The 21,232-nt window shown below is 44.0% G+C and overlaps 8 protein-coding genes across 8 annotated transcripts in view; 6 read left to right on the top strand and 2 right to left on the bottom strand.

The window, feature by feature from the left end:
• Positions 1–1,185: 1,185 nt before the first annotated feature.
• L228DRAFT_253122 (nucleosome assembly protein) lies at positions 1,186–2,620 on the top strand (the record flags this gene model as incomplete). The annotated part of the gene is made up of 5 exons (XM_018333731.1): positions 1,186–1,232; positions 1,291–1,370; positions 1,430–2,143; positions 2,199–2,515; positions 2,570–2,620. The coding sequence occupies 5 exons, from the start codon at positions 1,186–1,188 to the stop codon at positions 2,618–2,620; spliced, it is 1,209 nt and encodes a 402-aa protein (XP_018188199.1).
• Positions 2,621–3,408: 788 nt separating this feature from the next.
• L228DRAFT_246996 (3-phosphoglycerate dehydrogenase, hypothetical) lies at positions 3,409–5,561 on the top strand. Its single transcript, XM_018332531.1, has 7 exons — positions 3,409–3,840; positions 3,897–4,204; positions 4,256–4,845; positions 4,898–4,940; positions 5,014–5,072; positions 5,128–5,209; positions 5,260–5,561. The coding sequence occupies exons 1-7, from the start codon at positions 3,545–3,547 to the stop codon at positions 5,286–5,288; spliced, it is 1,407 nt and encodes a 468-aa protein (XP_018188198.1). The 5' UTR covers positions 3,409–3,544; the 3' UTR covers positions 5,289–5,561.
• A 645-nt stretch (positions 5,562–6,206) lies between these two features.
• On the top strand, positions 6,207–11,270 carry L228DRAFT_210642 (putative myosin MYO2; the record flags this gene model as incomplete). Its single annotated transcript, XM_018329860.1, has 7 exons — positions 6,207–6,341; positions 6,404–6,536; positions 6,587–6,776; positions 6,827–10,673; positions 10,725–10,798; positions 10,862–11,076; positions 11,125–11,270. 7 exons carry the CDS (start codon positions 6,207–6,209, stop codon positions 11,268–11,270), a joined length of 4,740 nt encoding a protein of 1,579 aa, XP_018188197.1.
• Positions 11,271–11,560: 290 nt separating this feature from the next.
• Positions 11,561–12,644, bottom strand: L228DRAFT_276855 (inosine triphosphate pyrophosphatase-like protein; the record flags this gene model as incomplete). Its single annotated transcript, XM_018335627.1, has 5 exons — positions 11,561–11,979; positions 12,039–12,075; positions 12,129–12,273; positions 12,321–12,394; positions 12,474–12,644. 5 exons carry the CDS (start codon positions 12,642–12,644, stop codon positions 11,852–11,854), a joined length of 555 nt encoding a protein of 184 aa, XP_018188196.1. The 3' UTR covers positions 11,561–11,851.
• Positions 12,645–16,402: 3,758 nt separating this feature from the next.
• On the top strand, positions 16,403–17,083 carry L228DRAFT_268029 (hypothetical protein; the record flags this gene model as incomplete). The annotated part of the gene is made up of 1 exon (XM_018335067.1): positions 16,403–17,083. One exon carries the CDS (start codon positions 16,403–16,405, stop codon positions 17,081–17,083), a length of 681 nt encoding a protein of 226 aa, XP_018188195.1.
• A 59-nt stretch (positions 17,084–17,142) lies between these two features.
• L228DRAFT_268028 (hypothetical protein) lies at positions 17,143–17,745 on the bottom strand (the record flags this gene model as incomplete). Its single annotated transcript, XM_018335066.1, has 2 exons — positions 17,143–17,465; positions 17,535–17,745. The coding sequence occupies 2 exons, from the start codon at positions 17,743–17,745 to the stop codon at positions 17,143–17,145; spliced, it is 534 nt and encodes a 177-aa protein (XP_018188194.1).
• Positions 17,746–17,823: 78 nt separating this feature from the next.
• Positions 17,824–19,915, top strand: L228DRAFT_238564 (hypothetical protein; the record flags this gene model as incomplete). Its single annotated transcript, XM_018331058.1, has 3 exons — positions 17,824–18,228; positions 18,260–18,422; positions 18,486–19,915. The coding sequence occupies 3 exons, from the start codon at positions 17,824–17,826 to the stop codon at positions 19,913–19,915; spliced, it is 1,998 nt and encodes a 665-aa protein (XP_018188193.1).
• A 1,153-nt stretch (positions 19,916–21,068) lies between these two features.
• The window catches only part of L228DRAFT_260795 (hypothetical protein), a gene marked incomplete at its 3' end in the record, with an annotated part of 1,303 nt that continues 1,139 nt past the window's right edge, over positions 21,069–21,232 (top strand). Inside the window, exon 1 of the mRNA XM_018334289.1 lies at positions 21,069–21,229. The remainder of the gene's footprint in view (positions 21,230–21,232) is intronic.

The raw sequence follows: 21,232 nt of genomic DNA, 5'->3' as shown, positions 1-21,232 counted from the left end.
TAGGTAGAATGCGCTAGTTGCAGCTGCTGGTTTGAGTGGTCAAAGCATGTTGGTATTGGGTAACGTAACTATAGTACGAATGAAGAGTACGGAAGTTCGTCTACTCCGTATTCTGTCCTCGGTACTATCAGAGTACGAAGTTACCTATACCTTAGGCACCTTACCTATAGGTACGGTAGGTATATTTCAGGCGATATTTCCACAGGTCCGCCTCGGTCATGCGGTCGACACCGTCGCGATAGCAGACAACAGCGAACAGACGACCCTTCAGACTGACGCAAAGGCTGCTATCGGAGTACCGAGGTAGAAAAGCATAAGGTAGCTACGGCATTGAACGGAACCAGTCCCGGCCATCAGCAGTAGGGTATTTGACATGATAAAGATTCTGGTAAATGAAGTAATTTAAGCATTATATATATGACAACCATGTTGTCTTGGGCGACTACCTTTTTATGGTACACAGGTCAATTGATTCAACTGGAAAAGAAGCCACAGTAACATAAGTTATACTAGGTGGGTAAGGTAGATAAAACTAACCTAAAGCTGCCATATCTGCTATATTATCCATAAATTTATTTATGACATTACCCAAGAAGATGACTGTTGCTATGCTACCTTGTGATCCGTATTATACATACACAACTAGTCAAATTCATGAGATATCGCCCAAGTTCGGCAAATCAAATTCTGATGCGCTCAGTGCTCGTATCATTCTCGAATAATTAAGTGACAAGGAGGCGTGCTATACCGAGGAGGGCAAAGAGCATCAGATAGCAGCATACAACTTCAAGTATCCTAGATGTATTTCTTGACCATTCATACCATAATCTCCCGGTGCCTTACCTGAGGTACATTTGGTAGGTATCTACGGTACCTAAGGTACCTACCTACAGTAGAGTAGTACGGTAGGCAGCTTCATACCAAAATTTCCGTGATAGGAATACACAAATAATCCGCCTTGGGAGAAGCGGAACTACTCTGGTAAGTATCGCGTCCCGTAGTCAGGTTGGGGTATGCTCTGCCCGCAGGGGAATGCTTACTTAGCGTCGTCAGTTGCACTCAAAGAATTTCCTCAACGACGCCTCAACCTCCATCAAAACGCTCACCGCTTACTGCCTCGAGATCTTGAGATTACCACCAACCTGACCTTGGGATCTTGAGGATTTCGTTGATAACCTCGTAAATATGTCGGAACCAATCCGCAATAAAAGACTTGACCTGCAGCCTGCGCCGTGAGTGATCCTCTAACGTTTCGACGGTAGGATATCTTTTGCTAAACTTGCCACTCAGGACACCTCAGAATACTCCTGCAAATAATGCCCCTATATCTTCTCACGCGCAGCAGCCGGGCGTGTCTAGTATCTCGGAAGGTCTGCGATCTATTTGATATCAACTAAATCTCGAGGCATTTCGCTAATTTTCTCCATAGAAGATTTTGACCGCACCGCAGCCGCGTCTATCTTCGCACAAAACCCCAAATTAGTCTCTATGATTCAGGGGAAACTTGGATCGCTTGTGGGCCGCTCTTCTGGTTACATTGAGTCGCTTCCTGCACCAGTCCGCCGTCGCGTCGCTGGATTGAAGGGAGTTCAGAAGGAGCACTCCAAGTTGGAAGCCGCCTTTCAAGAGGAAGTTCTTCAACTTGAAAAGAAGTACTTTGCAAAATTCACACCGCTCTATGAAAAACGCTCCAAGATCGTTAATGGATTGGAGGAACCTACTTCTGAAGAGGTGCAGGCTGGTGAAGAAGGAGACGAAGAACTGGAGAAACATGTCGGCTCAACAGACGAGAAGAATGAGGAAGCTTCGGAGGCTGTGGCCGGAATTCCAGAATTCTGGCTGTCATCTATGAAGAATCAAATCTCACTTGCCGAGATGATCACGGACCGGGACGAGGCAGCTCTCAAATACCTCATTGACGTGCGCATGGAGTATTTAGACCGCCCGGGTTTCCGCCTGATCTTTGAGTTTTCGCCAAACGAATTTTTCGCAAACAAGACTATCAGCAAGACCTATTTTTACCAGGAGGAAAGTGGATATGGTGGTGATTTCATTTACGATCACGCCGAAGGCGATAAGATCGACTGGAAGACCGGAAAAGACCTCACGGTTCGGATAGAGAGTAAGAAGCAAAGAAACAAGAGTGGGTTTTGCCAATTTCATCGCTTTCGTATTTTCGAATGCTCATCCTCCCTTAGATACAAAGCAGACGCGTGTCGTCAAAAAGACTGTTCCGACGGAATCTTTCTTTAACTTCTTCTCCCCCCCCAAAGCTCCTACTGAGGATGACGATGATGCCGCTTCGGATATTGAAGAGCGTTTGGAGCTAGACTACCAACTTGGAGAGGACATCAAAGAGAAGCTCATTCCCCGAGCGATTGACTGGTTTACCGGGGAGGCCTTGCAATTCGAAGAATTGGATGAGGATGTGGATGATGGTGAGTTTGAGGACGAGGATGATGAGGAGGATGACCTCAGCGAAGATCGTGACGAGGATGATGAGTCCGAAGATGAGGTATGTTTTTGGAATCCAGATCACCTTTATATCCTCTCCTAACATCGTGTCTAGGATGACAATTCTAAGCCAAAGCAAGAAGCTGCTGAGTGCAAGCAAAGTTAAATGCTGAAAAGCTAGACTTCTTCTGTTGAGAAGTGTTTCAGTATCTCCCTGCCGAGATTTATAATAGCGATCGCTGAGCTCAAATCGGTTAACTTTTCCGAGAAATTGGACCGGGAGACGAGTATGCTCGGGCGTGGGCCGTTCTTTATCTCCAAGTTTGCGGTCTTTAGACTGCTTGTATTTCTTGCCAGTCATGTTGTTTTTTGTCCCCTCCTGATTGAGAAGCTGGTCTCTTTCCTTCCTGTTCGTATTAATTTGCGCGATTGATGGTTGACTTCTCTTCTATCATCTTTGCTCAACGCAGCCTTGAATTGCTAGGATGAATTTTGCGAAAGCAGACATTCATTGACGGCAGCTGGCTCCCGCTTGCCAATACCTTAGGTTACAATTTACTGCCAAGATATGCCGAAACCGTACTGGAGCAGGCCATATGCCATGCCGCTACGATTTCCACCAAATTTGACAGGAATCTGGCGGCGGAGCTACTTGCGACCAACATGGCAGCTGTCACGTGTTATCGCTCTGAAAAAAGTCATTGCGGAAGATTGTAGATTTGACCGAGTTCATCGTCGCCCACACTATAACGTTCAATAATAGCGTCAATAAGACCAGAGTAAATTTCCTTCGTGGTTATCATCGCTAGCATATCAAATATTAGGCTTAGCATCGTGGCTCTTTTGACTTGCGTAACGTCCCCGAGTACGATAGCAATTTGCAACTTCTCCACAAGGGTTAGTCTCGTGTTATTGGTCAGCTCACGTGCTGCAGATTGCGAAATCGGCGCGAGACGCTAAAAGGCCGCCTAGATCCGTGTACATGCGAGAGTTGAATGAACCTTAAAAAGAGGAGTGGCGCCTTTTGCAAGTGAATCATCTGCCCTCGTGCAAGACTATTCATCATTTTCATAAGTGGGAACAAATCACTATGGTTTTGCCAGCTCTTGATATCCCGGCCGATCGAGCTGCTGACTCAAGGCGTGTCTCGATAACTCGGAGTGTATCCACGTCGCCTACGGCCACTTTTATGTCCCCGCCTTCAAGCTTTAGCGGGGCACGGAAGGCATCGGTCAAGCACCTGAAGCCATTTAACACCGGAGATATTAAGATATTGCTTTTGGAAAACGTCAATCAAACGGGCCGGGACATATTATTGAAGCAAGGCTATCAGGTGGAATTCTTGAAGTCTTCATTGCCTGAAGACAAACTGATCGAAAAGATTCGGTCAGTCTAAAAAATGCACAATGCTTACCCACTTGAAACTCTGACTTTCTCTGCAGTGATGTTCACGTCATCGGGATCCGATCAAAAACGAAACTTACTGCCAATGTTCTCAGAGAGGCCAAAAACTTGATTGTCATTGGGTGCTTCTGCATTGGAACGAACCAGGTTGATCTTCAGTATGCGGCGGATCATGGAATTGCCGTTTTCAACTCTCCTTTCAGTAACTCCCGGAGTGTTGCCGAGCTAGTTATTGGTGAAATTATTGCGCTGGCTCGCCAATTAGGGGATCGCTCAAATGAACTTCATCAGGGGATCTGGAACAAGGTTAGCAAAGGATGTTGGGAGGTTCGTGGAAAAACTTTAGGTAATTTTCCCCAGTTCTGCATGATGTATATCCTATTGATGTGTTTGCTAGGTATAATCGGTTATGGCCATATCGGATCCCAACTCTCCGTGTTGGCTGAAGCCATGGGGATGTCAGTCATCTATTATGATATCGTCAATCTCATGGCTTTGGGTACTTCTAAACAAGTTCCGGATCTCGGAGTGCTTCTTGGCGAAGCAGATTTCGTTACCTGTCATGTCCCCGAGCTGCCTGAGACTCAACGCATGATTGGTCCAAAGCAGTTCGAGCAGATGAGAACCGGCAGTTACCTAATCAACGCGAGTCGCGGCAGCGTTGTTGATATTCCTGCTTTGATAGACGCAATGCGGACTGGTAAAGTTGCCGGCGCTGCGCTTGATGTTTACCCCAACGAGCCTGCAGGTAATGGAAACTATTTCCACAATGATCTTAACACTTGGGCCGAGGACCTTCGGAGTCTCAAAAATCTAATTCTTACCCCGCATATTGGCGGAAGCACTGAAGAAGCACAAAGCGCCATCGGAATTGAGGTTGGTGAGGCGCTCGTTCGCTATGTAAACGAAGGTGTGACTCTCGGAGCTGTCAATATGCCTGAGGTCAATCTTCGCTCACTGACCCTTGAGGATTCCGACCATATCCGAGTAGGTGGTCCAATGCCGGTCTTTCGTCACTTCAACTAACCAACCATGAAAGGTCATATTTATCCACCAAAATATTCCTGGCGTCCTGCGAAAAGGTATATCAACCTTTGTGTTTGGCACTGCCAAATTCTCAATACTGTTCCAAGATGAATGCTGAGCCGGTTTTAGTCAATGAAATCCTTGGAGATCACAATGTTGATAAGCAAATGACCGATAGCAGAGGAGACGTAAGTTGTTCAAATTGATTTTAAGCTTTTCGGCTTTTCAGCCTGACATTGCTAGGTCGCCTATTTGATGGCCGATATAAGCAACGTGGATCACAACGGTGTACGAGAGCTTTATGAGGAACTGGAAAGCTTGAACTGTAAGTGTGCAATCTGTGCTTCACACTTCGAGATGCTGATGATCATTCAGCCTGCATAAAGACCCGAATTCTTTATTAGAGAAATATCTGCCTCCGGCACTTACAGTTTCACGATTGAATAAGAGGCGTTAGTAGCATGAGCTGCTTGTAGAGGTTCAACACGGTTGTTGAATGATGCAGGACGTGAGTACGTTTGAAGGTTGGGCGATTTAGAAGACACCTCAACGGTGATCAATGACTTTATTGTATTTTTCAAGAAACTAAAAGTGAATTCGAATCATACTGGAATGCATTGCACGTCTTCAGGATTGCATGAGATTTAGTCACGGCGCGGAGTCCCTATCACAACAACTTTTGATTATATGTATTTGGTGTGTCTTCAATCTCATTTGCAATGACTCACTCTAAAAACTCCAATTATTGTGTATCTGCTGCTTCTCAACGTCTATTACGTCCAGGAGTTCGAAGCAACCATGGCAACATATATTGTGGCTGGTCGCATGAAGGGGGACGGGATTGCTGATTGCGTTGTTGCTTACCTGGCTTGCGATTTGGTGGGTTCTCCAGCGAACACTAGAGTACCTTAGGTACGTACCTACTCCGGAAGGCGACGGTATATGCAGCGGTACGCTAAAGTACCTCCGTTTATAAATAAGTGTGGAGGTACCGTACTACAGTGCTGTCCTCGACTGTACAAGGGAGGTTGAAATAGTTCGAAACTCTTGGTACGCACTAACGATTACCCGTTACAAGGACTACACTTCCCTCCCCCGGGAAGGCATTCAGGGACGACCTACCAACAACTTGTGACTTTTCTTTCCCTCATAATTCTCCGAGTCCTGTGTTTCATGTCATTTGTCTTTTATTTCTCCAATTCACTAGCCTCTTAATATCTGGCTGCCCTCACTGGTCTAAATCTTCTAATTTCCCCGGAATCCTTCTGAGAACTCTTTTCCCAGGCTAGGGTGCAGCGACACCCTGCGTAATAGCACCGCCCATGGCGCACACCTACGATATTGGAACGCGGGCATGGCAGCCTGATCCCGTTGAAGGATGGGTTGCATCAGAAGTTGTACAGCGAGAATTCGATGGAGACAAAGTCCATTTGACATTTCAACTGTCCAATGGGGAGGTACTGGTGTCAAACCTATTGCTCTTTTGGAGATTGAGCCTAACAATCTTACGAATTCATAGTCCAAAACGGTCGAGACAACGCTTGCCGACCTTCATGATGGAGGGAATTCTATATTACCGCCACTTATGAATCCTGCTGTGTTGGAAGCAAGCGATGATCTAACCAACCTTTCTCACCTCAATGAACCCGCCGGTATGTCGCCCAAACGTCAATGATCGGTTCTCCTCTAATATCCTCTGCAGTACTGCAAGCAATAAAACTCCGTTATGCGCAGAAAGAAATATACACGTATAGTGGCATAGTGCTCATTGCCACAAATCCTTTTGCTCGAGTTGATTCGCTTTACGTTCCTGGCATGGTCCAGGTATATGCTGGAAAACAGCGGTCTACTCAGGCTCCGCATCTTTTTGCCATTGCCGAGGAAGCTTTTGCGTGAGTCTTTTGCGGCTTGCTTTCAGATCTTTTATACTCATGATTTCTAGGGATATGTTGCGTAACAACAGAAATCAAACAATAGTCGTTTCAGGCGAATCGGGCGCTGGTAAGACTGTCAGTGCTAAATACATCATGAGATATTTCGCGACGAGAGAAGCGCCGGAGCAATCTGGAAAAAGGTCAAAGGGCCGAGCAGATGTTATGAGTGAAACCGAAGAGCGAATCCTAGCAACCAACCCTATAATGGAAGCGTTCGGCAATGCTAAGACGACACGCAATGATAATTCTTCGAGATTCGGAAAATATATCGAAATCATGTTCGATAAGGAGACAGACATCATTGGGGCAAGAATTAGAACCTACCTTTTAGAGCGCTCAAGGCTCGTTTTCCAGCCATTGAAAGAGAGAAACTACCATATTTTCTACCAGTTAGTCGCCGGCGCTACGGATGATGAGAGAGAAATGTTGGGTCTCCTTCCAGTTGAACACTTCGAATACCTCAATCAAGGCGGGGATCCAATCATTGAAGGTGTCGACGACAGATCAGAGCTTGACGCAACCCGAGCATCCCTCGCTACAATAGGCATCAAACGTGAACAGCAAGCGGAGATTTTCCGTTTACTGGCCGCGCTCCTGCACCTAGGAAATGTGAAGATCACCGCGACAAGGACAGAGTCAGTTTTGGCAGCTTCAGAGTCGTCGCTCGTTCGGGCCTGCGAGCTGCTCGGGGTAAATCCCGGTGATTTCGCAAAGTGGACGGTCAAAAAACAACTTGTTACGAGGGGCGAAAAGATCATATCTAATCTTACTCAACAGCAGGCTCTGGTTGTTCGGGATTCTGTAGCCAAGTATATCTATTCGAGCCTCTTTGATTGGCTTGTGGATATCATCAACCGCGGTCTCGCTACTGAAGAAGTACTCAGCCGCGTCCATTCTTTCATCGGAGTTCTAGATATTTATGGCTTCGAGCACTTCGCCAAGAATTCGTTTGAACAATTCTGCATCAATTACGCCAACGAGAAACTTCAGCAGGAGTTCAACCAGCATGTTTTCAAGCTGGAACAGGAGGAATATCTCCGAGAACAAATAGATTGGACCTTTATAGACTTTTCGGACAATCAGCCTTGTATAGATCTTATAGAAGGCAAACTTGGTGTTCTATCTTTGCTAGACGAGGAGTCTCGATTACCAATGGGCTCGGACGAACAATTCGTGACCAAACTCCATCACCACTACGCTGGAGAAAAACAAAGGTTTTATAAAAAACCACGATTTGGAAAGTCTGCATTCACAGTCTGCCATTACGCAACCGACGTTACCTATGAGTCCGAGGGGTTCATAGAAAAGAACAGAGACACCGTTCCTGACGAACACCTGGATGTTCTCAAGGCTTCATCAAACAAGTTCCTGAGCGAGGTCCTAGAAGCTGCTGCGGCTGTCCGTGAAAAGGAGACTGGGGCTGCTGCAGGTAATCGACCCTCTGCAGCACCTGGACGCCGGGTCGGAGTTGCTGCCAATAGGAAACCTACGCTTGGGGGAATATTCAAAGCTTCTTTGATCGATTTGATGACAACAATCAACTCTACCGACGTGCATTACATACGCTGCATCAAGCCTAACGAGGGTAAAGAGCCATGGAAGTTCGAAGGTCCAATGGTGCTCAATCAGCTCAGAGCTTGTGGTGTTCTCGAGACCGTTCGAATCAGCTGTGCAGGATATCCGACAAGATGGACATATGAAGAGTTTGCCTTGAGGTATTATATGTTGGTGCCTTCAGGATCATGGACCCATGACATTCGGGAGATGGCCAACGTTATTTTGAGTCGGGCTCTAGGTTCTGGAAAAGGCAAAGGTCTCGACAAATATCAACTTGGTCTCACCAAAGTATTCTTCCGAGCCGGAATGTTGGCCTTCCTTGAAAGCCTTAGAGCTGCACGGTTGAATGACTGCGCGATAATGATACAAAAGAATCTCCGTTGCAAGTATTTCCGACGCAAATATCTTGAAACGAGAGAATCTGTCCTAAGGCTACAAGCTTTGATGCGAGGATCTATCGCGCGGCGACAAGCGCAAGAGATCCGCTGCGTCAAGGCTGCTACGACTATCCAGCGGGTCTGGAAAGGACAGAAGGAGGCGAAGAAGTTCAACCGAATCAGGAATAATGTCATACTTATGCAGGCTGCCTCAAGAGGTCATCTATGTCGTCAACGCATAATTGATACTAAGCTCGGAGACGCCGCGAGAACAATTCAGCGATCCTGGAGATCGTATATTAATAGAAAGTCTTGGAAGACTTACCGAAGAAGAGTCATTATCATTCAAAGTATCTGGCGTGGAAAGCAAGCTCGGCGAACCTACAAAACTCTGCGCGAGGAAGCACGAGACCTCAAGCAGATCTCTTACCGGCTAGAGAACAAGGTTGTGGAGCTGACACAATCGCTCGGAACCATGAAGCGAGAAAACAAAGCTCTCATAGGCCAGGTTGAGAGCTACGAAAACCAGCTGAAGTCTTGGAAAAATCGTCACAATACACTAGAGAATCGCTCTAGAGAGCTTCAGGCCGAGGCAAATCAAGCTGGTATATCAGCTGCACGATTGATTGCCATGGAGGAAGAAATGAAGAAACTTCAAAAGAGCTATGATGAATCTTCAATCAACTTGAAACGGTTGCAAGAGGAGGGCGATTCTCTAAGAGAATCGCTGCGTCTCACGAACATAGAGCTCGATAAAGCAAGAGAGTCCGGTTCTCATCACGAAAATGAAAAGGTCTCGTTGAGGCAGCAACTTGTTGAACTGCAGGAGCAGCTTGAGCTTGCTAAGCGGAGGGGCCCGGGTATGGGAGAGTTGCAAAATGGCTCTGTCACGCAATCGACCACGAATGGCCTGATCAATCTGGTTTCTTCAAAGAAACCCAAGAGACGGAGTGCGGGCGCGGAAAGAAGTGAGTCGGAACGTTTCAGTGGAGCGTACAACCCTCGGCCTGTCTCTATGGCAGTGACAGGCAACCTCAGTCGCCCGAACTTTGCAGGCTCTGCTTTCAGCCCAACGCCTGAGAATGTGGAATTTGAGCTGGAGAGCCTCCTTTCGGATGAAGACGGCTTAAATGACGAAGTAACAATGGGTCTCATCCGTAATTTGAAGATCCCCGCTCCAAGCACAACACCCCCGCCCACGGAGAAAGAAGTCTTGTTCCCCGCTTATCTCATCAACCTGGTCACCTCGGAAATGTGGAACAATGGTTTCGTCAAGGAGTCGGAACGATTCTTAGCCAATGTTATGCAATCTATCCAGCAGGAAGTTATGCAGCACGACGGAGAAGATGCCATAAATCCAGGAGCTTTCTGGCTCTCTAACGTCCATGAAATGCTATCGTTCGTCTTCCTGGCAGAGGACTGGTATGAGGCCCAAAAAACCGACAATTACGAGTATGATCGGCTTCTAGAAATAGTGAAACATGATCTAGAGAGCCTAGAGTTCAACATCTACCACACATGGATGAAAGTACTAAAGAAAAAGCTTCATAAGATGATAGTACCAGCCATTATTGAATCTCAATCTCTTCCAGGCTTCGTTACAAACGAAAGCAGTCGATTCCTCGGAAAACTTCTTCAGTCCAGTAGTGCACCAGCATTCAGCATGGACAACTTACTTAGCCTTCTCAACAATGTCTTCAAGGCAATGAAGGCTTTCTACCTCGAAGACTCTATCATCACGCAAACAGTCACTGAGTTACTCAGGTTGGTAGGTGTGACAGCATTTAATGACCTGCTCATGCGCCGAAATTTCCTTTCTTGGAAACGCGGGTTGCAGATTAATTATAACATCACACGTATAGAGGAATGGTGCAAGAGCCACGACATGCCTGAAGGGACGTTACAATTGGAGCATCTAATGGTAAGTAGTTCCTGTATGAATTGAGGATTTTATTGTTAATCGGGGCTGTAGCAAGCAACGAAGCTTTTACAATTGAAAAAGGCGACGCTTAATGACATTGAAATAATACAAGACATATGTTGGATGTACGTTTAGCCTGCCCTGCTTTTTCTCTGGTGTCTCAGTGCGGTTGTTAATCTGTTCCCCAGGCTATCTCCCAATCAAATCCAAAAACTTCTCAATCAATATCTCGTTGCCGACTATGAGACCCCCATCAATGGAGAGATAATGAAAGCAGTTGCATCCCGCGTTACCGAAAAAAGCGATGTACTACTCCTAACTGCTGTAGACATGGATGACAGTGGACCTTATGAGATTGCTGAACCACGCGTCATCACGGCATTGGAGACTTACACCCCTTCGTGTATGATTCCATCCGCACATCATCTCTGGCCTTCACTAATTTTCTCAGGGTTGCAAACGCCGCGTTTAAAGCGCCTGGCAGAGATTGTGTCGTCGCAGGCGATGGCTCAGCAAGAAAGGATGGAATTCGAAATACCGACAAATCCTACCAGCAATCATCAGGGCTTGGCAATAAGTGACGTTGAGGGTATATGATACGTCCCGTTTCTTGGTAATTGCGTTTCTTGATACCAATATGCAACAAGGCTTTTATTAGTGGTTTCGTTTTGCCTTCAAATCGAGGATTTGGATGTGTTTTCCGACAAATGCTACGTCTTTTCTCTTCCTGCAAATGGCGTCAACATATTTTTAGAGTCTCGTACTGTTCTCGAGACGTCAATTGTGCCATCCGTTTGTTTCAAAGATTTCGATCATATTGGCAACTCCACTGTGCATCAATCACATTTAACTCGACAGCATGTGTTTATCTTTTATCTTTCATCTTTCTTTCGATATCAAACATTAGAATCTGTCCGCGCATTCTTTATTTTCCAGCTGCATTCAAGCTTGAAATCAAATCTATGAATCGATATTTGACCGAATAAAATGTTCTACCTCGGAATTGCAATCTCTGAATATTTACTCAGCAGGGCGGATACGGGCAGGCGACGTAATTCTCGGTCCGGCCAAGTAGCCACTGTAAAGACCAGCATCTTTTTTATCTAAGGAGCTTCGTCAAGCCACGTCCATGTACAGCTCCTGGTATTTCCGTCGAAGAAGATATTGGTTGACACATCTCAGTCTTCATGTTGCAACCATGCTCTAAGTTTTTCGAGGGCTTTGTATCTATGAGAAATTCGATTTTTCTCTTCTTTGTCCATCTCCGCGTATGTCTTTCCATCATATTCGAAAATAGGATCCCAGCCTGGGAGTTTGTCAATTCACTGCCATCCCAAGGAGCTTGTCTGAGGTTATGTGGCTTACCAAATGTCGTCGGTCCACGTGGCGCAACAATTCTGCCCTTTGAAACGCTTGTAAGCTCAGTTTGTTGGAACTGGTCAACTGAAAACCTACCTCAGTTGTCCCTTGGAATATAATTGGTTCGTGGCCAGGGCCCTCAGAGAAGGCAAAAGTGCAAACGGCTTGAGCGGACTTGTCTACATATGCATCTAGGAGATTATGTAGACCCTCTGGACCAATTGCTTTCAAGAACCATTTTCTAACGTTGTTATTAAATACTTCACTGACCTATCAGATAATACATACATGTAAGGACCCGGCAGTCCCTTCATGGCGTTGAAGCAAAGACAAGTGTCCTCAGTTAAAACGGGGCCGTTTATCTGCAAAGTAAGTTAGCTGCTTCAACCCTTTTCATTGTTCGTTCCTTCAAAAGAGAAGAGGGAAATATAGAAATCCTACGAGTTCAGCAGCCCGCCTACATTTGTCTGTAGAAACTTCCTGGACAGTTCCTTGAATCTCAACTAGATCCAAGGCTCTGCTCTGGAGCGGGATAGCATTTCCCAAAATTGCCTCGACTTCAGCAAGTTTATTTTTGTTGCCGGTGATAAAATTAAGACTTTGAGGGCGCATTCTGTTTCGCTGTTTTACCTATGTGAAGGTATGTTCTTTTAACCTTGGATGTCCAGAATTAAATATATAACATGCTTCTGGATGGGACAATTCTCGTTTGCAAAGGTTCGGATTCTGGCCATCAAAACAAAGCTTACCACTACTTATATAGCTATAAATGGCAAAAGATTTACAAAACATACAATTTAAAAAATAGTTATAAATATTTTTAGCTAAAATCTAAATGTTAATTGTTTCAAATTTTTAAAATTAAAAATCTTTTATTTAATTTTTATTTTTTTATTTAAGTTTTTTCTAGACATAAAATAATGAAAAGGTTTAAAAAGTTTTTCCCATAATATCCATTTAATTTCAATTTTATATTTTTTTTTAACAAAATATTTTTCAAAGTCAAAACCAAAAAAATTACTATAATACTAAGATATCTTGTAATAAAAATTAAAAAACTAAAGTTAACTAAATATAATATTTAAAAAAATAAAAATAAAAAATATATATATAAAAAAAAGAAAAATTAAATTAAATTAAAAAAATATATCATTTAAAAAACTACTTTTTAATTAAAAAATATATAAATATTATAAAATAGTTAAGTATCTAAATTTAATTTTTAACTAAAAAAAAAATTTATTTTTATTTTTTCAAATTTTTTTTACTATATATATTTTTTATCTTAAACTATTTTTAGAAAAAAAAAACTTCTAGCTTAATAATATAATATTAATTAGTTTTAAATATAAGTTAATTTTAAATAGAAAATAAATTATTAAAATATATATTTTTATTTATTTTATATTAAAAATTTATATTATTTATATATAAATACTTATAATGCTTGTAATAAATATTAATATTAAGTAATTATTTAATATTATTTATAATATTATATTGTTTGTTTTTTATAACTAGATCTAAATAATAATTATTATTACAATTTTTTTTATCATTTAAGCTTCTAAAGACAATAATATTTAAATTTACTTTTAGTAAATTCTAGACTATGTAAAAATATTAGAAAATAAAAAAATAGATAAAATAGCTAAATATAAAATAATATATATTAATAAATTATACAAAAATATATATACTTTATATAGCTACTCATAAAAAAAGTTAAAAAAACTTATTCTAAAGCAATAAATTTATTAATAATAAACTACTTTTAAAAGAAAATATTATAAATAGTTTTAAATTTTATTATACTAGAAATTATTTAAAAAATACAAAAATCTTAGAAAAAAACTAGTTACAACTATTATTTAATTTAAAATAGAATATAATTACTTTAAATTTTATTTATATAGACTATTTATATATAAATTTAAATAAATATAATTCTATTTATAACTTTACTCAAAATCTAGTTTATTTACTATTATTTTGCTCTTAAATAAAAAAAGCAAGAAAAGTTTTATTACAAAAAATAAAAAAAAGTTTTTACTCTAAAATTACTATATATTAAAATAAACTAAAATTACTTATTAAAATATTTAAATATTACTAAAAGTTATAATAGACACTAAGTAAAAATTAAAGCAAATTTAAAAATTAAAACTGTAAATTAGATATAATATATTTTAAATTACTAGTATTTAGCTAGAAAAAAGAAATAAATTTTTCAAAAGACCAAGATTTAAATATATCTAAACTATAGTTTAAGATATTTTAATACTAATATAATTAGCAAAAAAAAAACAATATTAAGCTATATATTCAAACATTTACATTGTTGAAAATTAATAAAAATATATAATTTATTTTTTAAATTATTTTTTATTTAAGTAAAGTATTATTATTTTTTAAAAAATAACAAAAGAAAAAAAAATATAATCTAGCAAAATCTAGTAATATTTTACTTGAATATATTTTAAATACTACATGTTCAGGTTATTTAAAAAAATGTATTTTAGAGGCTAAAAGTAAAGTTCTAGAACTAGTTAAAAAGAATATAAAATATAAAAAATTAATTTCTAATAAAATTAGTTTAAGCATAAAAAACTTATCAATCATATTAGTTTAGTAAATTTTTTAGCTATAAACTATTTAGAAAATTTAGTTTTATAATAGCTTTAAGATAAAAATACTTGAAATTTATACTTAAATATATTAATATACTATTAAAATTTTAGTTTAATTTTTTTTTAATAAAACAAGTATTATTATTGAATAATATTAAGAAATAATTTGAATCTAGTATAAATTTAAAAAATAGTTTAATAAAACTTATATTTATTAATACTAGAAAAGCTTTACAAAACTAATATTCTAGAGCTATTTTTTATACTATAAAAAATGATTTGATTATATATACAAGCATAAAATACTTGTAATAAAAAAATTAGTACAAAAAAATTTAATAAAATAAATAAAAAAAATTAGTTTAAATATTATAAAAATAATTTTTTATATAGATATACTTCTAAATTTAATTTTTTACAAAAATATACTTTATATACATACTATTTACTATAGTACATTCATTATATAATAAATTACTACTATATACTTTAAAATCTTTTGTGTAATTACTTAGATATACTTTTAAAATTATTATAATATACTTCTATAATTATATTTTTAAGCTAAAATTTATTTAATTTTGAGACAATACAGGATATATATTACCAATATATATTATATATTTTTTAATTGTATTATATAATTTTATAATATTTTGTTTGTTTATTTATTTAGTTATACTATATGCAGCCCTAAAGCTATAGCAGGATCTATAATTTAAATACATAAAATATATATTAAACTTTCAAAAGTTATTTTAAAATCAATCAAGCTAATACTAGATATTATTTATCAAAATAAAAAAAAAATAAAAAATAATAGTATAATACAAAAAAATGATAAAAATAAATAAAAGCAATAAAAGCAATTAAAGAAAGTCAAAGTTTGGTTTTTTAAACCAGAATCTAGTTTTTTATTTTGAAGATTTCAAGAAGTTATTTTTTTCTTAAAATCTATTTTAGTTCTATAGTGTTTCTTGTTAATATTATTTTTTTTGATATAAAAATTATGCTTTTAATACTATTTTAATAGTATTTAGATATTTTAGTAAATGATTTTAGTTTTTTTAGTATATAATAACTTCAAAATAGAAACTTTTTTCTTTATTTTTTGTATAAGACGAGCTGGCAAGCCCGCATCGGGAAATGGAGGTCGCCCGATCAGGGAAGGTGGCTTCTTCCGCGAGTCGCGGCATTCGCCGTGCCGCCTCGCGACCTCCTTCAAAACACCACGCTCCGCACCTTTCGTCCTCTTTCTTTTCTACTCTGAACACGCCCCCTCTTTTCCTCTTCTCTGTCTCTCTCTCTTTCTCTCTCTCTCTTTTGCTATCCTCTCTTTTGCACTTCTTTGCGCTTGGTTGCACGCGTTCATTCCTGCCGTTCGATCCCGACCACTTTGCGTGCCCCCTTGCAACTTCATTGGCCATATCGTCCCCTTGGCGGTGACGCCAACGACGACGACGACGACGACGACGTCGATGGCGTGAAGAGCTAATGTGAAATTCCAATGTGTCGATCCGCGCCCCTCTGATGGAGCAGGACCCATGGCAGATAGCCTGCACCCGCATCCATTGCCGGCAGCGAGCGCCGCTCTGCGCTGCCGTTTACCTGATCTTGTCGGCTTTCGGACGTGAACTTTCAGTCTGAGGTATTGGTGGACTTGAAGTCGATCGACTTCGATCCAGTACTCTACAGATTTTGCTTCTCGCGACCGAGTTGCCTAGCTGCCCAGTCGCCGAGATGAGCTGGGCTCAGGCTCGATTCTCTGTGCCTGCCCGCCCTCCCTTACCTCTCCTTCGCGACGGACTCGATGCGGCTGAGCCGAGCTCAGCGCTGCTTGCTACGAGGCGTGGCCTGATTTCTCAGCGAACAAACAAGGTAGGGGTTCTTGGCTGGTCAAGGCCGGTCAGATCCGTGCTGATGGACGTTCGGGCTGATCCAGGCTCGGCCTCCGTCGGATGCTGGGCTCGTTCGCAGGTGGGGCTGTTGCACCGTGGAGGGCAACACTGGGTCACTCGGCCCCCACTCGCCCGGATAGCCCGGAGGAGTTCTCGCAGGATCGCAATTTCTTGTTGCGCAGGCTGCTCGGGGTATCCTCGTCCAGCTGCGACATTTTCGGGATGCGCAACGCATCTCGACGCGGCGATGTGCAAGCGTGGCTGGCAGCAATACGGCCGAGCGCATTCCAAACAGCGCCGAAGGAGGGGCGAGGGACGAGTTTCGGCATCGCCGAGTGAGCGTGAGACCGAGCGTGACTTGTGCAGGAGCGGGGCTGGATTGGCACGACCCGACGACGACCACCATTCACATGGCTATAGCATTCGACGCCAGCGGTGGGCTCTTGCACCGAGCCGATCTTGTTTGGGCCAGTCTGACGTCAACACTCTGTGCGCTCCGAGGGCTACAGGCTACCGCCCATGAAAAAAGCAAGTTGGAATCGCCTGGCGCGAACTTTCGATGCAACGCTCGTCCCCTAGGCTCTAGAACGCCTGGACGATCACGATCATGCGCCCTTTTTTTGAGGTGCAGTTCCACTTGTCCTCGCCAATGGTCGCGGCGCACGACGCGTTGATGAGGGACACGGGAACAATCGAGAGCCGGAACCGACCGTGAATTGCCTGTCGAAGTCGCAGCGCAGGGTTACAGCGCCTGCGGCCTGGTGGAGGCGCCGTGTGGAGCGTGAGCCTCAGCTCGAGATTGAAGGATCGTGGATCGACAGGGTGCGGTTGCGATGATGATGATGCTGCAGCTCGTATTTCTTCTTCCGTCACGGCCGGATACTCGAGCGTATTACGCGGTGGGGCTTCAATGCCTCAGCTCCAAGGACTCGACTTTCGGGAAGGAGGACCGTCGAGCGCGCAAGGGTGCGCACGCCTCTCGGAGCGAGGAAAAACGAAAGGCAAAAATGTTGAGGTGGCGCAAGTCGCAAGGGCACGGGGATACGCTGGTGGTGCGCGTCGTTGGGCGGACAGAGGTTGGCGACGCCACGTCGCGGCAAGAGCCAAGGGGAGAGGGGCAGAATCGACGATGCCGCATGCCCCTTCCAAGACCAGATCGAACGTGGTGCTGGAGCCTGCGGCCATGCAGTCACTTCTGCAATTATATAAAGGCCCACGCCTTCCACCTTTTTGAACAGGCCACAGGTCAATCCCATTTTCGACATGGCAACTTCGATCTTTCCTGTTGCTTATCCCCCTACGCCTGCCTTCGGTTTCAGGCCCTACGTGCCGCCAAAGGCGCGGGAAACACAACAGCGTGATCGTGCACCCACGTCCATCGGTGCGCCGCGATTGAGCTCCGTCGAGGGGTCTCCAGCTGTCGATGGTGGAGAACACGCCAGCGAGGCGGCGATGGGTGACCCCAAAGGCTGTGAGTCACAAGGGAACTCGTTGGAGAGTGCTCCTGTTTCTTCTCCGGTTGGGCTCGCGCCTTTCAATGAGGGGCTGCCCATCCATATGGGAACCACTGCGGGCGAGGAGGCGGCGAGCCCCGGCGATGATGGATTTATACATATTGACAAGTTCCCCGACGTCGAATCTCTTCTACCTGGTAAGTCCTCTATCTATGTCCGCAGGAACCGTACTGCGTGTTAACGAGCCTCGTCCAGGCAAGGGCATCGGCAGCGAACAAGACGTATCTTTGTCTCAGCAGAAACCGCCGGAAAATGAGTCTCATCGCAACGCTGAGCATCTGCGCAGCTCTGACGACCGCGAGGGTACTTTTCTTCGCTCGAACCCATCGCCTTCCGGGAGCAGTCAAGGTGAGTGCATGGACGAGATGGGTGAAAGAGCTTGCAGGGCTTCCTCTTCTGACGTTTCTGCAGACCATCCCATCACACTGGACGGCGATTACGAACCCGAAATCGACGAGGGACGCGACGAGAATGTAGATGAAGACGCTGAAGGAGCAGACGTGACCGCGTTGCACCTGGGCCCGGCGAAGGGCTCACTGTGTGAGGATGCGCAAGCTCCTGACTCTGATGCTCGGTCAGAGGAGACCCGTGGCCATGATGGCCGTGGCTACATCAGGCAGCGCGTAGCGGGGCCACGAACGCCCCTTCGTCGCATTCTCGCGCCCGAATCCGACCGTACCATGATCCCACCCGCTGGCCGCCAAGAAGGTTGGGGATACCGGGTGACGGACGACCACCCAGCAACAAGTTGGCCACGGCGCGGTTCACTGTCCTCAACCAGCTCCGATTCTGATTCCGCGCTTCGCGCAGAGGAGTCTGGCAGCGAGGGCAGCGGTGTCGCCGCTCGTGAGCGACGTGGCCCCGGCCCTGTCTCTGGTGGGTGGCGTGCACCTGGCAGCGTTCGACTCACTGCTGCGAAATCCCAGATTGTCGACTTCGAAGATCGTGATCGAGATGGCAATGCTCGACGGTCGCGTTTACGGAAAGATAGAGATGACGGAAACAACACGACCGACAATGCTGGCCACCCGGGACATGAACTGATCAAGCGGAAGCGTTTCAAGCGAAAGCGTTCTTCATCTCACGGCCGAGATCCTGTTCGACGGCAACGACACATGCCTGTCTCTCCAAGACCACGCCATGATCACTCTCGACTGCGGCGCCGCTCGCGGACCGTTGAGGTGGATGGACGACGCGATCCGTCCCCTCTGCGTGGCCATAAAATGAAGTCGCGACCGAGCGAGGTTTGGCAGGTCGATGCAAATAATGCTCGCGTTGGGGCGAATGCATTGCCTACAGATTTCACCGCAGTCGGGATTACCACTGTGAAAGATGGCTTGGACATCTTCACCATCAGCACACCGACGCATTGCCTATCGGACGTGGACCTTAAATGCTGGCCTGAAAAGCTCATCGCCACTCGCCTTGGTCGCCAGGGGGTCGCAGAGGTTCTTCTGTACCAGCAAAGCTCGCCAGGGTTCATCGTGGTGACTGGACGATGGCACTCGGGCGCATCTGCTGCTGGTGGTGCGTACAGCACCCCTTATGGTCCCGTTCATCGGCCGCGCCGGGTTGCGCCAACAGGCAGCGACGACGGACTAGCCATGTCCGATTACGAAATGTCGCCGGAGCTCGACGTCGATGGTAGCGACCAGGAGTCGTCTACAGGCTGTTCAAGACGATCCCGGACGACGGAGCGCAAGGCCTGGTCGGAACTGGAGCGAGATTGCATGCTGGCGTACATCAAGGAAGGGCGGTCCAAGGAAGACATCTGCGAGATGTTTCCCCTGCGAAGGCGTACCGCGGTCATCGCACAATACTATAATTTGCGCAAGCAGTGAGAATGATTCTACAGCTTTAGTTTAGTTTCGTGTCCGATAGCGGTCCTCATGTACATTAATGGAAGGACTAAATTGACTCTCGTGTAAGAATCTATAGTTAATCAATGACAAGCTGTCAAGATAGATAACAGGTATAACACCCTCGATCACTCTCGACTGCAGCGCTGCTCGCGGACCGGTGAGGTGGATGGACGACGCGATCCATCCCCCCTGCGTTGCCGTAAAATGAAGTCGCCACCAAGCAAGGTTTGGCAGGTCGATGCGAACGCATTGCCTACAGATTTCACTGCAGACAGGATTGCCACTGTGAATGATGGCTTGGACATCTTCACCATCAGCACACCGACGCATTGCCTATCGGACGTGCATCTGCCAGAAGTTTCCTGAGCGGAAGGTGAGCGCAGTTGTCGCACAGTATTATTCTTTGCGCAAGCAGTAGAGCTTTAGTTCTATTTTGTGTCAGATAGCATCCCTTATGTACATGACAACTTACACCACGTCCACCTCCAATGGACTTACCGCGAGAAGAGGTTTGATATGCTTTGCGATGCTTCATCAATTGGAGAGATACAGAATGGATTTCAATCAATCCGATCTGTCAATTTCTTTTCACCTGCGATCTCTTGTGATTTTATCTGCACTTTCTGATATCTCTGTCGCCGTGCGCAGCTTCCTCCGTACTAACCAGGCATAGAAATATTGTACAGAGAGATTTCGAGACATGTGACGTATCTGAAAACCCTGTTGCTTCGTGGAAGGTTTCATGTCTTGCGGTTTGATGTCAAGTTTCCGCACGTGATCGATTCCGATTGGCTTGGTGCGCCCGGTAGCGCCTTGGGGATGGGATCCACAGAGGAGATGGCCATGCAACACCCCCCCAAAGCACAATTGAATGATGTTTAGATACTAGACAATTGACTAAGGCGGCAAGACTTTGGAATGTTTAGAAAAACTGTTATCTAGTACTGAACTAATGCAATGTCAGACAAGAGGTTTCAACAACGCGGACGTGCATGGCATGCATGTATGTTGCAAACGTGAGCGCCACTGTGTTCGGAGAGCAGTTGGCTGATATCGACAACTGATGCTGTGCTGAGGAGTGTTAAACGTGATTCGCCCGGCCAGGCGGCTCTCAGAGATATATGATGGGGGTTCTGGACTATTTGGTACTAGGTTCGAAGGAGCTCCTGCATACTGGTTGCAACCCGCGCAGAAATGACCTCCTAATCACTCTCCCCCGACTTCTCCCACAACTTCTCCCACAACTTCTCCCACAACTTCTCCCACAACTTCTCCCACAACTTCTCCCACAACTTC

This window comes from Xylona heveae, assembly GCF_001619985.1.
Source record: "Xylona heveae TC161 unplaced genomic scaffold L228scaffold_5, whole genome shotgun sequence".
NCBI classification, from domain to species: Eukaryota; Fungi; Ascomycota; class Xylonomycetes; order Xylonales; family Xylonaceae; genus Xylona; species Xylona heveae.
Note: the sequence above shows the minus strand (reverse complement) of the source record. Positions and strands in the feature narration are given on the sequence as shown.

What these genes read in the sequence shown, in the direction of transcription:
- L228DRAFT_246996 (XM_018332531.1), top strand. Translation starts at nt 3,545, where the DNA reads ATGGTTTTGCCAGCTCTTGATATCCCGGCCGATCGAGCTGCTGACTCA. An exon ending in AAACTGATCGAAAAGATTCG is followed by an intron (nt 3,841 to 3,896) that starts GTCAGTCTAAAA and finishes CTTTCTCTGCAG; the next exon opens with TGATGTTCACGTCATCGGGA. An exon ending in GGAACTGGAAAGCTTGAACT is followed by an intron (nt 5,210 to 5,259) that starts GTAAGTGTGCAA and finishes ATGATCATTCAG; the next exon opens with CCTGCATAAAGACCCGAATT.